General features: G+C 35.9%; 1 protein-coding gene across 6 annotated transcripts in view; it reads left to right on the forward strand.

Moving 5' to 3' along the window:
• Window positions 1-21,728, forward strand: part of PLCB4 (phospholipase C beta 4) — a 370,645-nt gene that overhangs the window by 292,643 nt on the left and 56,274 nt on the right. For all 6 annotated transcript variants that reach the window (XM_016126462.2, XM_016118339.2, XM_016134383.2 and 3 more), the window contains 9 exons: window positions 594-689; window positions 5,328-5,428; window positions 8,561-8,596; window positions 10,725-10,866; window positions 11,524-11,608; window positions 11,955-12,079; window positions 13,885-13,936; window positions 18,026-18,128; window positions 19,972-20,136. In XM_016126462.2, coding sequence (XP_015981948.1) covers window positions 594-689; window positions 5,328-5,428; window positions 8,561-8,596; window positions 10,725-10,866; window positions 11,524-11,608; window positions 11,955-12,079; window positions 13,885-13,936; window positions 18,026-18,128; window positions 19,972-20,136 — 905 coding nt within the window. The remainder of the gene's footprint in view (window positions 1-593; window positions 690-5,327; window positions 5,429-8,560; window positions 8,597-10,724; window positions 10,867-11,523; window positions 11,609-11,954; window positions 12,080-13,884; window positions 13,937-18,025; window positions 18,129-19,971; window positions 20,137-21,728) is intronic.

The raw sequence follows: 21,728 nt of genomic DNA on the forward strand, positions 1-21,728 counted from the left end.
TAGAGTTGATTGGCATATATACATTTGACATTGTAGTGGATCTTGTTATGCCGTCTTTCAGAAAAGTTGTACCAATCTACACTCACCATAATATATGAGACAGCCTGTTTCCCAGCACTATTCTTAATGCTGGCTGTTGGTCATCATTTACATATTGCCCTATAATAGAACAAAAATGATACTTTAATTTTTTATTTGTGTGTCTTTGATAGTTAGTTTCTATATATATTATTATTTATGATTTGCCTCTTTGTTCCATTATTAAAATTATTTCATTTGTCTTTATCTTACTGACTTATAAGTGTTTTTTATGTATTAGGATAATGACCCAAGTTTACACATTACATTTCAAATATTTTTTCTTTAAGTTTTGTCCATCTCCGATATGCAGGTTTCTTTTCTGTCACTTCACCTTAATTGTTCTTCAAATTATGAGCCTTTGTTATCAGGACACTGTAGGAACATAGCGAGTAGGAGCCTAGACGATACATTTTCTCTCCCTTTTCATTTCCTTCTCAGTGTCAATCTTAAAGACCAGGTTTTATAAGTGATCTAACATCTGTCTCCTTCTCCTTGTTTGTTTTGAATAACAGAACAACTTGAAGCTTTGAAAAGCATGATGGAAGCTGGAGAATCCGCTGCCCCGGTTAACATTTTAGAGGATGATAATGAAGAAGAAGTAGAAAATGGTGAGTCACTCTTTTTTTCTAATTTACATGTCACGAAAATACTTTTAAAATAAGAATAACAAGAATTGTCTCTGTGAACCCTTTTAAATAACGTGATGTTTTAGTTCTTAATAGATGTGTATTCATGTGCCAAACTTAATCTTTTGGCATTTTGGGTATGTTCCCAAATGGTATTATTTCCATTTTACCTGGATTCTAGATTTTAGTGGCTTAGTCATCTCCGTTCCTGTTGTGCATTCAGCTGTTCAGCAGAAATTCACAGCCAGAGGCTCCTTAAAGCACTTACCATAGAAAGCAGGAGTTGGAATAAAAAGACTATTTTGCAATCCCTTTGTGCAAACAAGAACACGAACTTTAGTGTTGTTAATAACAAGAGTAGTAAGGCAAGTTAAAAGGAAAGGAACGTGAGTAGACACCCTCAGGTAAATGGTTGATTTGTATGCACGCACAAAATTAACTAGAAACCCAAAGACAGTATTAAAATTTCAAGTTCAAATTCATTTAAATAACCAGCTCACTAGAACTATCTATATAGGTAGATAATTTTAACAAAGGCAGCCTTGCTTAAAGTATTTGAATATTTGCTGTTAGCTTCTATTTTATGTTGGCCATCTAGCCACAACCCTGTTTGGTTTTAAATGGGTCTTATGAGAGGTTTGGAAGGTTTTTAGATAGTTATTTGTTCATTATGTATTATGACAATTGATTAACAAAATGATTTGGACTTGGTTTGTGTTTCTATTGGTTAGACAGTGCCTTGGGTTTATATAGTGGCTTTGGGCTAAATAATTTAGAAATATTTGTAGAAACCCTCTTCATTTGTTATATAAACATCTGAATACAAAAGTAGATTTTAGGAAACTTCGATATTATAGCTAAAAGCCTAGATGCTGTGAGAATTAACTAATGATATTCACAACCCCTTAATAAAGACTTCTAACTAGGGAACAGACTTCATAATAATGGTTTATGTTGCATGTGCAAACCATGTGTTCAACTCTACTCTCAGAGAAAAACCATAACAACTTACTTTCATAGGTTTTAGATGGCAGGATGGTCTAGGAGGCCAAAGACATCTGATATTGTTCAATCAATGCCTGTTATGGTTATCTATTACTATGTAACAAATCACCCCAAAATTTAAAGGCTTAAAACAACGCTATTATTTTCTCTCATAGTTCTGTGGATCATCTGGGCTCAGACTGCTGGTTCTCCCTTAGGTTTCTCATACAGTTGCTGACAAATGACATCTGGGGCTGGAGTCATCTCAAGGTTCAGTTAGGCCAGTCATCTAAGATGGGTCACTCACGTGGCTGACAGTTATCTGCTAGGAGCTCAGCTGGGCCTACTGACCAGAGCACCCTTATGTGGCCTCTCTACGTGGTCTGGGCTTCTCACAGCATGGTTGCCAAGATGGAGCATCTCAAGAACAGTGTCTCAAGAAGCAGAAGCTGCTAAGCTATTAAAGAGCTATGCCTGGAAGTGGGACATCATCACTTCCTTTCTATGTTATTCATCAAACCAGACTTAGGGCCCACCCAAATTCGAGGAGGGGGGTGAGACACAAGATCACATTGCAGAAGAGCAAATGGGAGGGCAGATGTTTTCGCAGCTGTCTTTGGAAAATACAGTCTGCCACGACGCTGATTATATTATTTCACTTTTTTTTTTGAGATTAATAAACCTAAACAAGATTTAAGAATAAAATATTGAAAGGAAGATGTTTCAAAAGTTAAGTAAAATACTTCTAAAATTTGAAAAGATGAATAATAGGTAAAAACACAGTTCCTTAACTTACATTTCACAGATGGTAATCCAAAACATGAAAGCATTACTGGATATTATAATCCAATAAAACCAACTGCAGAATAATGGAATAAATTAACAACAAAAAAATAACTATCATTGTTGTATCAACTGTGGATTAAACAATGTATATCACTGCCTCATCTGACCTTTATAAAGCCTGATAAAATAGATATTATTACACTCATTTTTTAGATGAGAAAACTGAAGCTTAGTGAGATAACATGTATTTCACACAAAATCCCACAGCTGGTAAGATTCAATCCTAGAATTGCCTTGACTCCTTTTATACTTTACAATACTGCCCTTCTAATATACAGGAATATGAAGAAAGCACAAATATGCAAAATGGTTGCTAAAAAAAAATGTTTTAAAGGAGAAAGAATATAACTGATAAAAGTCAAAGATGTGAAATTTTCTGAAAATACACATTAATATAAAATGAGGGTCAGTATGATTCCAATTATGATCCTTAAGGGTACTTTCTCAAATTTTATGTATAAGTTAATTATTCCTACAGACAAAAACTGTATGGTTCCCATATTATTCTAAAATACACTAGATTTTGATTAATTTTTAACAGAAATAATTATGTGAGATAATAGACATGTAGGAAAGTAACCAAGAGGACAGAATCATCCACTTGGAATTTCTTTTTAAGGCCATAGAGGTTTCCGCGATATGACTTATATAGTTGATACAGTCTTGAGTTCCCTCAGTAATACTTAGCTTTAGTTCTGGTCCGTCAGTTGGCTGTAATTACCCTGGCATCACAACATGATCCTACTGTATATGGATGACCAGAGTCTCTAATTTAAATACTTTGACACAGCAGGCAAGGGGAAACCAAGCATAATTCATGAGGGCAGGCCTGCCCAGAGGCTCTAGAAAATAGAAAAGGCTCTCACTGAGTGAAGACATATGCCCCTTCTTTAGCTGGGTTCAGATTCAGAAGGACACATGGCTCCTGGGACAAGCAATGGGGAATACCAGAATTGTATCTGGTTGTGAGTGTGTCTGCCTTCTTGCACACACAAGAGATAAAAACGTTCATTTATACAATACATTTAATGTAGTTATTAAGTCTCTAACTCTTGTATGGGACATACCCCTTGACTTCAAGTAGTTTACTTGAGGCTGGGCAGGTTAGACTACAGATATTTGAAATGGAGATTTAATAGTGATGGTGGGAAGTATCAAAATCTTTATTATAGACTGCAACTTATGGAAGCCCAGTGTCATGTTAAGAGCTTTGTGCTAAGAATCTGGAGAAATCTGGGTCCATCTCTTACTCTGTGACCCTCATTAAGTCAAATCATATCTCGGAATCCGAGTCAAATCATATCTCGGAATTCGTTTTCTCATTTATAAAGTGGACACACTGGAATAGATTATTTTAAGATCTATTCCAACTATTCAAATTCTTTTTTTCCTGCCTAAGGCCTATATGAGCTACGTTGTTGTTGTTGTTGTTGTTGTTGTTGTTGTTGTTGTTGTGTGTGTTAATCATCTGTCTCCAGGATATCCCCTCATCAGAATATCAGTCCCAGAGGAGGAGGGCGTCTGTCTCTCTTGCCTCACCTTCATCTCATTCCTGGAATAGTTCCTTGCAAATAGCAATACCTCATATTCTGAATCCAACATACCATCAGTTGAAAGAGACCACTATTTTACCATAACCAGTAAAGGAAAGTGCTTCTAATTAATTTAATACCATAGATTGAAGGGTGCATTGCAATGTCACATACAGTAAAATATGAGGCAGAGGGGGGAATGCATATTAGAATCAGTGAAATAGTTTTCATTTAATCCTGTTCTTGCATTCTTTATTGCACATTTTAAATGCACTTTTAAAAAATATATTATAATTTTTATGGGGCTGCTCACTTCCCTTGCGAGTCCATACTCAGAAATTATTTCACCTTTTTAGCAATAAGGCTCCTTCGTGCCCTGTGTTGTGACAGTGTGGATTTGTGTAGGCCTTGTCCTGAGGCTCGTGGGTTTCTCCTGATTCTGGCTGGTTTTTAGACTATCTTTTCCTGGGAGTTCTTGATCTCACATCAGCATGTAGCTCATTCTCCAGTGGGTGACCCTTTTTCCACCAACAGACTTGGGTGAATACCAAAGGTCTTATCACTTTCTTGGACATATGGACTGAGTGCTTCTGTGCCTCTTTTCATAGCCTGGGCCATGCTCCTGTGCAGCCACTTTATTTAGCACTCACTTCCAGCTTTTCTCCTAGTATAAGCCCATAAAATGACTTCACAGACTTTTACACCTCAGTCAAGTTTGACAGATGGTTTACAAGAGCAATATAATCCTTCCAAGCTCTTTCTTTTTTATATCAAACCACTCCAGGCCAGTCAGTATGTCCATAACATCCAAATGAATATTTTAGTCTCCTTGTTCAAAATTATCAAATGTATTTATTTTCCTTTTCTTGTATCTTCTTCTTGATTTCTCTAGATCCCATGGAAAATCAGAATATCCTCTTATGAGTCACAGATATTCCTGAGGTGTTTCAGGCTTTAATTTTTAGGGTTAATATAATGGGATGGAAATAATCATTCACTTAAGAAATGTATATTAAGTATCAAGTATGTCAAACATCATGTTAAATGCAAGAGAAATAATAAATAACAGGATATGCTCCTTGACGTTGAGTACGGAAGAGTTTAGTGAAAAAAATAAAGTTTGCGTATTTCAATGTTCCCATTTTCTTCTACTTGTCTTTTCCTTTAAAAGTACATATGTTCACCCAAGATTATGGAAAAGGTCTGACTGCTTAGTAGTAATCTAGATTCATGGATTTTCCTTTTGTCTTTCATGCAGCTGAGCAAGAGGAGGAAGCTCACCCTGAATACAAATTTGGAAATGAACTTTCTGTGGATGACTTGGGTCACAAGGAAGCTGTTGCAAATAGTGTCAAGAAGGTCAGAGTCTTGGTGCCCCCCTTATTTCATGAATCTCAAGAGACAGCATCCATTAGATATAAAATTTTAGAAATCATCACAAGAGAATCAAGTAGCCTATAATCCCCTTTCTAAATTGGGTGACCAGGTTAATGTTTGAATTCGAGACACACACAATACTAAGTTAGGAAGGAAATTTAAATTACTCATTCATCATGCTCTATGTGACTCTACCTATTTGGCCGTTTTCTTTTAAATATTATCATTTATTGCATTATTGTAGGTGAATAGGGAGACAGTAGCTTCCCAGTGGCAAAGGTTAGCCTATTAAAATTATCAGTAAAATGACCTCCAATCATTCCAGGCAAGTCCTCATTAGAAAACCAATCTTACTAATTTGATCATTCATCTCCCTCCTAATGTAGAAGCATGAAAATATTTCCATCCATTCAGTCAGTCAGTCAAGAAAAGTAGTTACTGTGTTCCAGGCATAGTCAGGCCATAACCCAGAAGGGTCAAAACACACTTGGTTTTTGTTCTTATAGTCCACTGGGAGTTTATGGGAAGGGAGTGGGAAACAAAACAAACCAGTACACAGTCAATTATATAATTAACAACCTGTTATAAATGCTATTATGAAACTAAAAATGAGTGTTAAAGTGGAGAATAACGAGGTGGGAGGAATAAGAAAACCAGAACCCAATGAGTAAAGAGGAAGCAGCCATGCACAGAAATAGAGAAACAACTTTGCCTTAGAGGGACCACAGCAGTCACAACAAAGACAGTGTGACCAGAGTAGACTGAGTGAGGGGTAGAGTGAAACAGGATGAGATTGGACAGGCGGATGGGAACTAGATGATTCAGGATTGGCGAGTCCACTATGAGAAACTCTAATGTTAATTTAAGCGAAACGTGAAACCATTGGAAATGTTTAAAGAAGGGGGCAATGTAGCCTCATAGGAGTTCTTAAAAATCACTATGGTTACTATGCAGAGACTAGTTTAGAAGGGAGCAAGAATGGCTGCAGGAAGAGTGGATAGGCTAGACTCTTGCCCTGGGCCAGACTCCTGAGGGACAGTAGGGACAGAGGGCTGACTGGCTTCAAGATCTATTGAGGGAGCAAAAATGATTCAGCTTGCCGATGGATTGAAATGTGGGGAAGTGAAGGACAGAGAGGAAGCAAGATGACTCTTTAAGGTTTGTGTGTGAGGACCCAGGTAGATAATGGGGAAGACCTGAAGAGAAAGAACTTAAGAGTTTCAAATGGGACAGGCTGCTTGAGGCCCATGAGATACTCAGGGGGAGGTGCCACCTAAGTGTTTATAACATTGACTTCTGACTTTGGGTTTATTTCTAACCGTCTAACCCTGAGGAATCTACTTAACTTTTCAATGCCTTAGTTTCTTCATCTGCAAGACAAAGATGATAATTGGTCCATTATGAAGAGTGAATTGGTTTAATATATGTAAAGAGCTTAGAATGGTGTCTGGCACATGGCAACTCCTATAAAAGTATTGGTTGCTGCCATATTATCATCTTCATCATTGTCATTACCATCATCATCGCTAATAGTATCTTCTAGTATCTAAAACTTGAAGAGACTTGGGCTAAAGAGACAAATTGGGAGTTCAGAAGATAATATTTGAAACCATGGCAATAAATGAGATGATTCATGGAAAAATGAAGAAAAGGAGGCCCAGCTCAAGCCCTAATTAAAGGTAGACTCATGAGGCAGGGACAGAAAAAAAAGAGCAAGGTATGGCCAGAGAAGTAGGAGGGAAATCAGTGAGACCGAAGGAGCCAAGAGAACAGTGTTAAGAGAAAGACATAGTGGTGGGTTTTTTAACCCGGCTTTATTGAGATATAATAAACACATAATATTGTTTAAGTTTAAGGTGTTACAATGTGATGATTTGATATACATATATATTGCAAAATGATTACTGTGATAAGGTTAGTTAACATATCCATCACATAATTACCTTTTGTGTATGTGGGGAGGGGGGCAAGAACATTTAAGACCTACTCTTATAGCACCTTTGATGTACACAATACAGTTCTGATAACTATAATCACCAGGCTGTATCTTAGATCCTCAGAACTTATTCTTATAACTGAAAGTTTACATCCTTTGACCAACATCTTCCCACTTACTCCACCCCTCGCACCTGGAAAAGTGGTTGATTTTTAATGGTTCTATTGCGTGATTCAGTAAAAAGACTTGAAAAGAGAAGTTTCAGTGGAGTGGTGGGGGCCACTGGACCAAACAGATGTGAATGAGTAGAGACTATGTTTTTGAGCAGTTTTGCTGTAAAGGAGAACAAGAAATGGACTGGCGGCTAAAAGGAACCTGAGGAGTTAAGGGAGTGTTGTTTATAGGATGAATTAATCTGGAGTGTGTTTGCATACCGCTGGAAGTGGTGCAGCAGGGAGGGAGAAGTTGATTAATCTGGTAAGAGAGAGCGGATAACTGCCTGTGCATTCATTCCTTGAGAAGGTAAGAGTGGAAGGGATTGTGGTGATGCGAACATGGTCTTTGATGGGAGCAAAGATAATTATTGAAGACAGTGGATGGAGATACAGGTAGATGATACATTTGGTAGGAAAATGAGAGAGTATGTGTTCAATGAGCAAAGCCAAAGGAACACTGCTATTATACCCACACCCTACCTTTTCTGATACAGGGAATTATGACTACTTTCAGACTATTAGATGCCACTAATATTCAGTGCCACTAATATGAGTTTTGAATTGCTGCAGTGACCATTCATGCTTGCTGCTTTTTACATATTAGGGGAGGTAGCCACATGGATTATTTCCCAAGCCCCTAAGCCACTGATTAAATCAGTATTATTTCCCAAGCCCCCAAATCACTGATTAAATCTCTATTAGGAAAGAGCTGAATATGTGAAAGCTGCCAATGAAGGAGGGAGATAGTGTTAAAATTAGCTTTTCTGGTATGTGAGACACTTAGGCTGTCAGAGCTTTTCAGTACTTGCGTTTGTTCCTGGCTTTATGTCATCAATAAATGCCCATTCTAACAAACAAATAGAATAACAAGTTTATATTTAAATATATGTGTATATATGGCTGGTAAATTTGGAATTTTGCCCTTTAGAGAAGTAAACAAATTATTTTCTTTCTCTAATTTAGGCTTCTGATGACCTCGAACATGAAAACAACAAAAAGGTAAAAAACGATTCCTTTTCCATTTGGTTTTCATTATGAGACAACACTGTATGTGGTCTTGTAATACTGAACATCTTATACTAAGCGTTGTTATTGTATCTTGCCCACACCCCATGGAATGTCAGGCTTGCTGTTAATGGGCATAATATTTACATGCTTGATGCTTCTAATTTTAAGAATGTTCAAAAGAAGGAATTAATCACAGTAATGAAATGATTAAAAAATCCCGATAAAAATCACAAAAGTAGGGTAGATAAATAAGATGATTTTCCTTAAAATAAGTTAGAAAATGCAGTTAGGCATTTTCTTAGCTGTGATTAGAGATTTCATTCCTAGAATGGGAGTGCATAATCATCAGCATGCTGAATTTGAAAATATGAATGACCTAATAGGTCAGCGAATGCATACAGTAGAGAAATAGGCAATCTTGTTTCTGACTACCGTGACATTCTGAGGGATCGTTAGTTAATTTTACATTGTACACATTCTAGGAGTTTATTTGACATTTTAAGATATTGACTTCTTTGTAAGGAAAGTAAAGTTCCATTTTTAGTTCCTTTTATCCCCTTCAAAGTTCCTCATGATATCAAAGTGGTCTTATTTAGTAATTATACATGGTTTGTTGCAATAGTAGGACTGATGGCAGTCACAGGCAGAAATTTGCCTTGTAATTTGATTCCCACACTTTAAAGTTTCAGAAAATACTATCTTGATAACTATGGGTTCCTATATTATTTAGAATAAGACCCTATTTTCTTACTGTCTAAATATTAAGTTTGGAATAATTATGAATAAGTCCAATCTCAAACCCCTCTCAAGATATTTGAGAAAATTCTCTTCTACTAGAATTTCATAAGGTATCGGGGTCAACAAAGGACAGGTTGACCTTTGGTCACTGCTGTTTATTAGCTGAGTAGCTGTGACTGAGTTAGTTTAATCCTTAAGGCCTCAGTCTTCTCATGTGGTTAGTGGGTAGGACTCTAATCATTACTATACTTGATTACTGACAATAATGAAGTTGTGCATACAGGAATTCAGCCTGGTGCTCAACACATGGTACTGGTGTTACTCATCATTAAGCACACAAGAAAAGAATCAGACATGACTCTGCCCTTATTTGGCAGATCAGGACATCTGAAGAAATGATTTTAAAATACCCCAATAAATTATGATATTTGTTATTTATCTCAGGCTTTTACTGGTGAAATCATTTTGGTGATTTAGTGTCATCAAATAAGGCAAACAAATGGTCTGACCATTTGTTAAACTGATGAATTGATTCATGCAACTAAGCACTTTGTCCACGTATAACAAACAATGCAGGAAATTTAGCTTTTCAGAGTTCTCAACAAAATGTTGCTCACTTTTAAAGGCATTATTTTTGTTGTCGATTTTGTTGGTTTTGTTCTGATTTACTAAGAAATCAACTAAAATGATTTGTTTTTCTCTGTATGCAAAATAATGCAATTTCAATTCTGGTAGGACAATTATTAGTGTCCTATAACAGTAGGTTTATCAGATGATTTTAAGAATAACATTGTTTTTTTAAATACCATAAACTGTTTATGTGTATGGTTTAAATTCTAGCAGTGTTAAGCAAACTGTGGTCCCCAGATCAGCTACATCATTATCATTCGAGGCTAGTAAGAAATGCAAATCCTTGAGCCTCACTCCAGATTCATTTTTTCAGAACCTCTGAGGGTGAGGCCCAATAACGTGTTTTAGTTAGCCCTCCAGGTGATTCTGATGGATAATAAAATTGGAGAGTAACCATTTTTTACTTTATGCTTCCATTTGTGAAAATAAGGATAATACCTGTTACATATACTTCATAGTATTGTTGTGAATCTCAGTATAGTTTCTTGAATATTTTAAAGTCATTTGAAAATCTAAAAACTGTCCTAGAAATATAAGATAAGCTTAACATTTTATTATCTCCTTTTAGATTATTTTGAACTGCAATAGAATTAACTTTTAAAATTATTCTTTAGCATAATCGAAGAAGAGTAAGGTCTTTAACTTTCATTTTGTGTGTATGTGAATTATCTTTAGTGAGGAAGTCCATAGCATGTGTCTGTGAGTCCTGCTGAAATCATCAACATCCATATTCCCTTTGTTGTGCTTGTAGGGCCTGATTACTGTAGAAGATGAGCAGGCGTGGATGGCATCTTATAAATATGTAGGTGCTACCACTAATATCCATCCGTATTTGTCCACAATGATCAACTATGCACAGCCTGTAAAGTTTCAAGGTTTCCATGTGGCTGAAGGTAACACCAAAGGTTAAATGCTATTGCCTTTTTTGTCTGCTTTTCTGTTATTGTGCTGATAAGCTGTGATCCAACTTGTTGCCATTTTCTGAGCATGGGGACTGTTTCAACTCACCTTATTTTTGTTTCGCAGACCATGTCCTTGGCATAGGGTGGCATTTGTGATGTCATTCCCTATATCATCCACAGGGTGGCTCTGACAGACTGGATTTGTTAACACACACGAAGAGGGTAGCCTCCTGCGTTAAATATATTTCAGAAGACCTCTTTTCATTAAAAGCTGGTCTCCAAAAATGTAGAAAGTATTTTATAACTTTTCTAATGATTTCTGGTCTAAAGAAACCATCATCATCATCATCATTATCATCGTCATCATTATTATCATTATCATAAAACATACATATTTCAAGGGCGGCAATGTGTGGCAATTGTGTACACATAATTTGCTTAATGACTCCAAACTTAATTCATCACACTTTTTTTTAAGTCAGCTGTCTCTATCCACAGGACGTTAATGAAAGTGGGAACTACTGATACGATAATAGAACATCTGCTTGCAAAGCCTCACGATTCGGGGTGTAAATTATATTTATTGCTTGTCTTTCTGTGAGGGCTCAATGGCAGGATTTCTGAGTGCATATTTGCTTTTCTCTACAGAACGCAATATTCATTATAACATGTCTTCTTTTAATGAGTCAGTCGGTCTAGGCTACTTGAAGACACACGCGATTGAATTTGTGAAGTATCCTTTCGGAGTAAGTGGAATGAGTGGCTGGTGCACTATTGGCTTGGCAGGAGGCTCTAAAATAGATGAATGGCTAATGCATAATTGTAGTTATAGAGCTAATAAAATAACATGTGTGAAAGACCATAACAGCTGTGAAAATCTCCCCAAAAGTGGATTGTTTTCATAATCCACACAGCGAACTATGGTTTTTCTCTGAAGTATCATTTATAAATGTGAAATTTGCTCTCTGCTGTCTACATGTTTATCATTGTTGGTCTAGATCTTTGTTGTTTGAGCTCTTTGTTGTTTATGCATTGCTACCGAAATACTGTTTTTTCATTATCCTTAATAAGTTACACAGTTATAACAAACGGCAAATGAGTCGCATTTACCCCAAGGGAGGCCGAGTCGATTCCAGTAATTACATGCCTCAGATTTTCTGGAACGCTGGCTGCCAGATGGTTTCACTGAACTATCAAACCCCAGGTAGGAGCTGATGTCCAGTGACCTCGAATTCCATGAGAACGCTTTGACAGGATGGTGCCGACAATTGCCATCAGTTGGCTATGGGCATTTTTTAAAGGAAGCAGACATATGGCAAAACAATGTGTTGTTGGAGTTATGTAATGGTGAGAAATTAAAACTCAAAATAGAGCAATAAATAAAAGACAGTATCTTTTTACTTAGATTAAATTTTCTTTTGTAAATGCCATGACTACTCTGCTAAACATTTTCCTCTGTTTCAAAATATTTCTAGTTTTTCTTCCTTTTAGATCAAACTTATCTTTGTTTCCAGAAACAGAATTAAATGAGAAGAATGTGGCTGTCACTGTACAGTAACTATGACTCATTTTTCCTTTGGAAAGTACCCTCCCCACTGCGAATATTTGGCAGATATCAATGACACAGTGGCACCTCCCCATAGACGTGCAGAATATTATGGGGTAGACTCTGCTAAAATGGTGTGTAGGGAGTTATATATTCTTAGAGATACTAATCTATAACTTGGTCTTCCAAAGTATACTCAAAAGCAAGTTTCTATTATATGATCACCTCCCTAGAAAGAGAGGAGTAGATTTTTGTAAATTTCTTAAACAAATTTTAATAAGTTTTTGAGGTTTGCTTAAGAGTCTAGGATCACAATTTTGAGATTAGAGATAGAAAAATAATGGGTTCTAGATGTTTACTTAAAACAAAACAGATGAGACACATGCCATAAAACGTGTTCATTTTCTTGGTTAACTTCACAGCATGGTCCTTAAAACTGATAAGACAAAACAAAACAATGCTTTTTTATTCAGTTCTTTGCTATATGAAGGTACCTTCCATGTTTTCCAGTTTGGGAGCATTTTCCTTTTCTAGTCCATCTGCCATGCTTTGAGAACCCCTCCATCTTGTTCCCTAATTCCCTGGACTGATCAAAAGGTTTTTTAACTTTCATCCTTTTTGCACGAATTTGCACTGACTGTATTTCCCACCCCTTGATAGAGCCTCTTCAGTGACCAGAAGTTGGAGTGAAATTTATATATAGTGTCCCCATCAGTTCTTGCTTTATGAAACTAGCATATTCTAGCAGAGACAAAATAAAATAAAAAGGCACTGATGATTTTACTTACTTCAAAAGGGGTCAAGTTGTATTTTCAGTTGTTAGTCCATTATATGGATTAAAGGATCCCAAAGGAGGTTTATTCAGTAGGTCAGTTTATGTTTTATTCTGAAATGTTAGGTTTAACCACAACATTTTAAGGAAGAAAAATGTCTACCAGCTGACCCATTTCTTTTACTGATAAAAAAAAAAAGTAAAGATTGTGTCTGCTTCAAGAGAAAAATCATAAGCCATACCCTGCCAATGTAGACCCCACTAGAAGAATTCTCTTTAAGTCACTGATTTTTACATAATGCTTATTACCTAGTTTACTTTTATTTCTTTTTAATGGAGTTTTATATTCACACTTAATCTGGTGTTGTAAGGTACATCCTCTTCAACTATATCAGGTTGGACATCTGTACTCTAAACACTAATTGAATAACCAGATGACTCATATATTGAATCCAGATTTTAGAGCAATGCTAACGTGATCTTTAGGAAAATACATTTTATGTTTAAACACAAGGTCATTTCAACATAGAAGACAGAGTCATGTGCCTTAAACAGACCCAGAAGTACCTTGTGATATTAAAAAGGACCTAAGCCTAGGATTAGTATCTGATTTCCATTGTTTGAAATCACCCCTTCAGGATCTTCTTTGTCCAGTGAGACGAGATGCTAAATTATTTTTGTCTCTTGACAGATTTAGCGATGCAATTGAATCAGGGAAAATTTGAGTATAATGGATCATGCGGGTGAGTAATGTGATTTAAACTGTTGTCACCGTGTTCCAGCACTCCATACTACAGCTATAATGACACCATGTCGTTTTTAATTAGGACTGCTGAATTTAAGCAGGGTTAGAGGGATGGGATAAAACAAAGGAAATTCTTGGACAGATTATATTTGCACATATACAGTCTTCATCTACCCAAGTTTTAACAGATTTTCTAAAAATTTAACTACAAGTTAAGCAGTTTATGATTCACCCTCTAGAGTTTAATGTTCTCACTTTAAATTCAATAGTGGAGGATTTTATAGCTAGGATAGATAATGATCCCTGTTCATTTTGGTGTTACCTGAACATTATATATGTGTACTTTACCTAGGACAAATAGAGGAATGAAGTTGATTTAATATATAATGAAACGAGTTGCAACTTGAATTTAATTCATCTAAGAAGTTTTGTTCTCTCTTAACTCTTGTGCATATCTTATAAATAGCAGTTATCAAAAAACACTGCTATGAATGTTGTTCTAGTTTACTTAAATAGCACTCTGAAATTTGTGAACCAAGCAGTGAAATAGGAATTGTTAATCCCACTGAAATGCTGAAAGGTTAAATGAAAATATAAAGGTAAAATTCTATAGAGATGGAAAAATCGTGTGTCCATTTTTTCCCCATGTAGCACTGCAGGTAAATAGCCCCCAATAACTACCCGAAGATCTCTAAATTAGTCCAGTGAAGCACCATTCCATCCCATCATGCTCTTGTCAAGAAGTTCTTGGACTCGTTGTTGGATATCTAGTTTTCATTACTAAAAACAGCCAGTTGAGATAAAGTTTTTCATCACTCGTGAGTTCAAAGTGCACACTCCTTCTTCTCCTTGCCTGCCACATGGTCCTCTGTCACACACACAGGTGATAGCCCTAATACCCAAGTCACCTGTCACACACATAGCTGGAGCATACACAACATTTTTCTCTGCTGTATATTTTGAAAGAAATAAAAAGTGTACACTTTAATACAACATTATATGTCAATTGTAGTTCAATAAAACTGGGAGGGGGGAATGAATTAAAAATTATGTAGTTCAAAATAAGAACCAAATACACGCTTTGGAGGTTTTTTAAAGCTATTTCATTATTGAAAGCAGAGTGTTCATAACAGCAGATTGTGCATGTAAATTGGTGGATGGACCCTCAGTGGTAGGCTGAGGCAGTGGGACCCCACGGGCAGTTGTGATATTGGGGTAAATGTCATAGACTCAAGTCTGAAGCCCGGGTTTGAGCCCCAGCTCCTCTGCGTGCTGTCCTCATGGGCCTGGGCAGGTGCATTAGGCTGTGAACCTCGATTTTCTGGTTGATAAAATGAAGACAGTAACACCTACCACACCGGGTTTGTTGTGACAGCTCAGTAAGAATGAACACGAGTGTATAAAAAAGATATTTTTTAGAGATATGAAGTTTTTGACTCAAGTTTCAGAAAAGTTGTGGAATCTGGCTGAGATATGACTATGTGACGAGATCCAGTGGACATAAATGGCAGACACTGTATAGTTGGGGTCAGTGTCAAAACATTTTCATCACCTCAAAAAGGAAACTCATACCTTTTAGCTATCATGTCCCAATATTCCCTTCCTTCTCCCCCAAACTTAAGCATCCACTAATCTACTCCCTATCTCTATATATTGGCCTGTTCCACACATTTCATATAAATGCATTCATATAATATGTGGTCTTTTGCAACTGGCTCCTTTCAGTTAACATAATGTTTTCTCAGTATCAGTACTTCGTTTCTTTTAGTTATTAAATAATTTTCCATTTTGCAGATATACCGCACTTTGTATATCCATTTGTTGATGGACTTTTGGATTGTTACCATTTTTTGAATAATGCTGAATAATGCTGCCATAACATTCACACACAAGTTTTCATTTTTCTTGGGTATATACTAAGAGTGGAATTGCTGGTTCATGTGATTACTCTCTGTTTAAATGTTAAAGAAATGTTGGACTTCTTTCCAAAGTGGCTGCATCATTTTAAATTCTCACCAGCAGTATATGAGGGTTCCAATTTCTCCACATCTTTATCAACACTATTACCTGATTATTACCTGACTTTTTTTATAGCCATCCTAATATGTGTTCAGTGGCATTTCATCGTGGTTTTTATTTTTACTCTTATTATTAGTTTCGAATTGTGGTTTTCTTTTGTATTTCTCTGATGACTAATAATATTAAGCATCTTTCTATGTATTTGTTGGCCATGTAGTATATCTTATTTGTAGAATGTCTCTTCAGGTCATTGAACCATTTTTTAAGTGGGTTATTTGTCCTTTCTATATTTTAGATACATGCTTCTTATCACATACATGATTTACAAATATTTTCTCACATTCATTCTGTGGCTTGTCTTTAACTGTCTTGATAGTGTGTTTTTTAAAGTGGAAACTTTTTCTGATGGAGTCAAGTTTATTTTTCTTTCTCTTGTTTCTGGTACTTTTGGCATTATGGCTAAGAATCCATTGCCAAATCAAAAGTCATGAAGATTTATCCCTATATTTCCTTGTGAAAGTTTTATAGCTTTGGCTCTTACATTTAGGCCTTTGATTCAGTTTGAGTTAATTCTTATATATGATGTGAGGGGAAAAGTCCAATTTTATTTTTCATTATGCTATCCAGTTGTCCTAGTATTATTTATTTAAAAGACTCTACTTTCCACCATCGAATAGTCTTGGCATCCTTGTCAAAAGTCAATTGATTGTAGATACATGAATTTATTTCTGGACTCCCAACTCCATCTCATTGATTTACATGTGTATCCCTTTGCCAGTTCCACACTGCCTATCATACTGTTGCTTTGTAAGAAGTTTTGAAATTGAGAAGTATGGGACGTCCAACTTTGTTTTTTTGTTCAAGATTCTTTGGCTATTCTTGGTCTTTGAGTTGACTATGAATTTTAGGATCAGTTTGTCAATTTCTACAAAGAAGCCAGCTGGGATTTTGATAAGGATTTAATGATCTGTATATCAATTTGGGAAATAGTGCCATCTTAATAATAGTAAGTCTTCTGTTTGATAAACACAAGATGTCTTTCCATTTACTTAGACCTTCTTTAATTTCTTTCAACAAGGTTTTATAGTTTTCAAAGTATATGTACTTATTTTGTTGTGTATTCTTAAGTATTTTATCCCTTTGGGGATCTTTACAAATTCCATCGTAAATGGAATTTTTTAAATTTTACTTTTAGATTGTTTACTGCTGGTATATATAAATACAATTGATTCATATATATTGATTTTGTGTCCTGCAACCTTGCTGAACTCATTTACTAGTTTTGATAGTTTTTAGTACATTCCTTAGGTAATTTCCTTCAGTAGATTCTATATACAAGATCTTGTCATCTGTGAAAAGGAAGTTTTACTTCTTTCCAGTCTTGATATCTTTTATTTCATTTTCTTGCCTAATTACTCTGACTAAAAGTAGAGAAATAATTACGTGTTTATATTTACCTACCTCTAACTGAAATTTCACATTTCCTTTGATTTTTAACACTGACAACAAGCCATAGTAGTATTAGTGATACCTGTGACTCTGACACTAATATAAATCAGATATTTTTATATCTCATTACTATTATAGAGCCTTCAAAATATTTTTATGCATATCAGTACTTTAAGGTTATGGTAGTCGTCAAACATTCTATTAGATCTCATAATGTAATACATTAATTAAAACAGAAAGAAGTAGAATATCACATATTTTCCATATTTTGATAACTATAGCTCATATAATTGATTTTTCATTGTTATTTTTTACATTTTACTTTGTGCATATAAGAGCAAGTATCTCAAGAGGTCCATGGCGTAAACACGCTCAAGAGAAGATCAGGAAGTCTTAGATGTTACTGATTCTGGAATCTAGAGAACATTTCTTCCCTGCTCCTCTTTAAGATTATTAATAGGGCAGGGATATTCTTTCAGTCCTTAAGACCTTCTGCCTAAAAGCCTAGCTCCTAAGTTAGAGATGGGGAATAGGAAGTATTTAATGTCCTGGAGTGTTAGTGTTTAAGTCTTTGTAAAAGCAACAAATAAAGTGAACTTTTATGCTTTTGTCCTACCAGGTACCTTCTCAAACCGGATTTCATGAGGCGGCCTGATCGAACATTTGATCCCTTCTCTGAAACTCCTGTTGACGGTGTTATTGCAGCCACTTGCTCAGTGCAGGTAAGGCCCCTGCTCTTCACAGAATAATATGAATATGTATACAGATGATCCTGGAAAAGTCCTAAAAAATCACAAATAAAATGTTAACTGTCAACGTGCAAGATCCATATGTTGCTCTCAACTTTGACTTAAAATTCCCCACTTTTTTCTTAAGAGATACATTTTTTTCACTAATAAAATTGTTAGGTACTTTCAGTGAAAGACACCGGGTCGAAAAAGGATGTGGAGCAGCAGGAACTCTCATTTGCTGCTAGTGGGAATGCAAAATGGTACAGTCACTCTGGAAGACAGTTTGGTGGCTTTTTGTAAAACTCAAATGCACTGAAAACTTATATCTACACAAAAACCTACCCAGAGATGTTTGCAGCAGCTTTATCCGTAATTGCCAAACTTTGGAAGCAACCACGATGTCCTTTAGTAGGTGAATAGATAAACTGTGGTACATCCCGACAAGGGACTGTTATTCAGTGCTAAAAGGAAATAAGCTATCAAGTCATGAAAACACATGCAGGAAACAAATGCACATCACTAAATGGAAGAAGCCAATCTGCAAAGGCTACATACAGTGTGATTCCAGCTATATGACACCTTGAAAAAGGCAAAAGTAGAGACAGTGAAAAGATCAGTGGTTCTCAGGGGAGAAGGATGAATAGGCAGAGCACAGAGGATCTTAGGGTAGTGAAACTACTCTGTACGTTACTGTAATGGTAAATACGTGTCATTTTACATTTGTCCAAATCCATAGAACTTACAACACCAAGAGTGAAGTCTAATGTAAACTGTGGACTTTAGGTGATAATATTGTGTCAGTGTAGACTTATTGATTGCAACAAATGTACCACTCTGGTGACATAAACCGTAGTGCGAGAGGTTGTATGACAGTTTTATGCAAACTCTGTACTTTCTACTCAGTTTTACTGTGAACCTAAAACTACTGTAAAAAAAAAAATAAAGTTTATTAATGAAACAAACCCACTATATCATTTATACAAAATTTTATAAAATGCAAACTAATGTATAGTGACAAAAAGTAAATTAGCGGGTTTCCTCTGGACAGCAATGGGGGTGAGGGATTACAAAAGGGCGCCAAGAAACTTTGGGATGCAAACATTTGTTGTTGTTGTCCTAATTGTGGTAGTAGTTTCACACATGTGCTCATATGTCAAAACTGATTTTATTATATGTCTTAAATATGTAGTTTATTGTATATCAATTATACCTCAAAAAACTGTTTCAAATCATTAGCTATTAGATCATATTAAAAAACTTACAAATGGCTATTGCCATTTGGAAAATAAATTTAAAATAGCCTCTCCATAGCTTTAGGATAAATAGAATTTAATTCTGGTCTTTACAAATACATAACACTGTCATAGTTGACTAGTGCCCATATCCATAACGAATAACAGGCAAATTTCATATTGTTTTTCTTTCCATATATCTGTCTCTTCAAGACTTTTAAAAGAATTCAATTAAAGTATAGTATGGCACAACTTCAGAGCTTTGAACTGACCTCAAGGCATATTTGAACCCATTACTTCATTTCATAGATGTGGGCACTTAGGTGAAATAAAGATGCTTGGGCACTATTTCTTTGTATAATGTGATTTGTATACATGCCCCTTCTTTCTAGACATTTTTCAAAGTTAGAAACTCTGCTTAGATAGATTTTTGCATATAGTAGTTACTCAACAATGTTTTAATTTAATAAGGATTGACAACTCTATTTCCATAGGTAATTAAAATTTCTAAAGATGAACAGAGAATTTACTACCTGATTATTCTTTGCTACTTATGATTACACAGATTTTACTTCTCTTGTTCTATTTCTGTCTTGCTACAGGTCATATCAGGTCAGTTCTTATCAGATAAGAAAATTGGCACATATGTAGAAGTGGATATGTATGGGTTGCCCACCGACACTATACGTAAGGAATTTCGAACTCGCATGGTGATGAACAATGGGCTCAATCCAGTTTACAATGAAGAATCATTTGTATTTCGGAAGGTAGGACATTTTCAATATGTCGGACTCATTCTGCCAAGTTGGGAGCCATGTCTTAATCCATAGACACTACATGGTATCAGGGACAGTTATTCAACTCAAAATGTCTTGATTTTTTTCTTCCATTCTGTAGCTGTCATATGATTGTTGTTTTGTGTGTCCCTGTCTTTCTCTTTGCTCTCCTCTCCTCCTTGGAAGAGCCCACTTCTTATGTGGCAGTGCCAAGCTCCAGGTTTGCAGCCTGCTTAGAATACACTGGAGAGTTCTTCCCTGCCCTAACAGCAGCTGGTAACTTACGCTGTTCCTTTAGCCAAGGGGGCAGGTAGGATGTTGCACACATAATTAAGGCCAATCAGTATCTTCATATGGGTCACTTGGTATTGTCCTGTGCCTCCAGAAAGTATGATAACCTGTTGCTACCTGCAAGTTCTGTGCTTCATGTGCTGTTTTTGCTTTTTTGTTTGTTTTGGTATTTCAGACTTTTTTCTCCAATATTATGACTTGATCCTAAGAGCAATCACAGTCATTCTCTCTAATGATTCAGTTTTTAATCTTGTAATCATTTTTCGCATTGTTTCCCTTTTGTCAGTTGGAGCTGCACTGAAAAATCCCTTCGTTGGCAGTGCTATCTCCAAGAATGTCTGTTTTTCTCTCTCGCTTTTCCTTTAACCTGACCAAAATGGTTTCTTGCTTCTTTGGGGACAAGTTTTCCAGGTATTTCTACTCCATTTCTTCATCTTTCAACATAGATAATTGGCCTCTTGTCTTAACCAAATAGGGATTATCCACCTCAGAACAGACAAACTGGTTTACAGAAACCAGTTTAGGGGAGATCAATGTAGGAATGATGAAAGAGATCATTTTGAAGTTTTGGTTCACCCTGTGATGTGAGTACCTTTATCATGCACACCCTCCATTGTTACCTGCTCTGCTGCTGTCAGAGTGTGGTATAAATGACACACACAGCTGCAATTTTTTTTTTCTTTCCTAGTTTTTCTAATTTGTTATAACTAGATCTGGTTTCAGTTCGTTCAGTGTTCTTTGTCGTAATGAATGATCCTTACACACATTTCTAAGAATTCAGAAAGTTATCTGCAGAAGTTGTTTGTTTTTATGAGTGATGAAATATCAGACTTGGTTTTTATATGTAACAATCCCAGCCTCAGAAACAAATGCCATTTCTGGATCCTTCACTGTTCTTCAGAAATTAAATCTCCTGTCATTGATATCTAGCACTTTAATTTGATTTCCTTTCTTTTGGTTATTGTTTTTGTTCTTTGTAATAATCTCACATGGTAATAAACCCCATTCACCACATGAGGAACAAGAGAGTGACTGAAATTAGCTGAATTTTAGCTTTACTCCTTTTCATCTTGAAAATTGGAATTAGATTATAACATCTAGGCATAAATAAGCAAACAATCCATAAACTAGTTTTAGACACTTAGTATTCCAGTCAGCCAAGATGTCCTGGGTTGCTGTTAACTAAAGTAAAGGCATGCCTGATGAAGAACAATGGGTTTACTCTTGTCCTGTTGCTATTTTATATCTGAATAGGGATTCTCCTATCTGAGCTCAGGTATTATGTCTATGTC

The sequence above is a fragment of the Rousettus aegyptiacus genome, unplaced genomic scaffold (genome assembly GCF_014176215.1).
Source record: "Rousettus aegyptiacus isolate mRouAeg1 unplaced genomic scaffold, mRouAeg1.p scaffold_m13_p_12, whole genome shotgun sequence".
NCBI classification, from domain to species: Eukaryota; Metazoa; Chordata; class Mammalia; order Chiroptera; family Pteropodidae; genus Rousettus; species Rousettus aegyptiacus.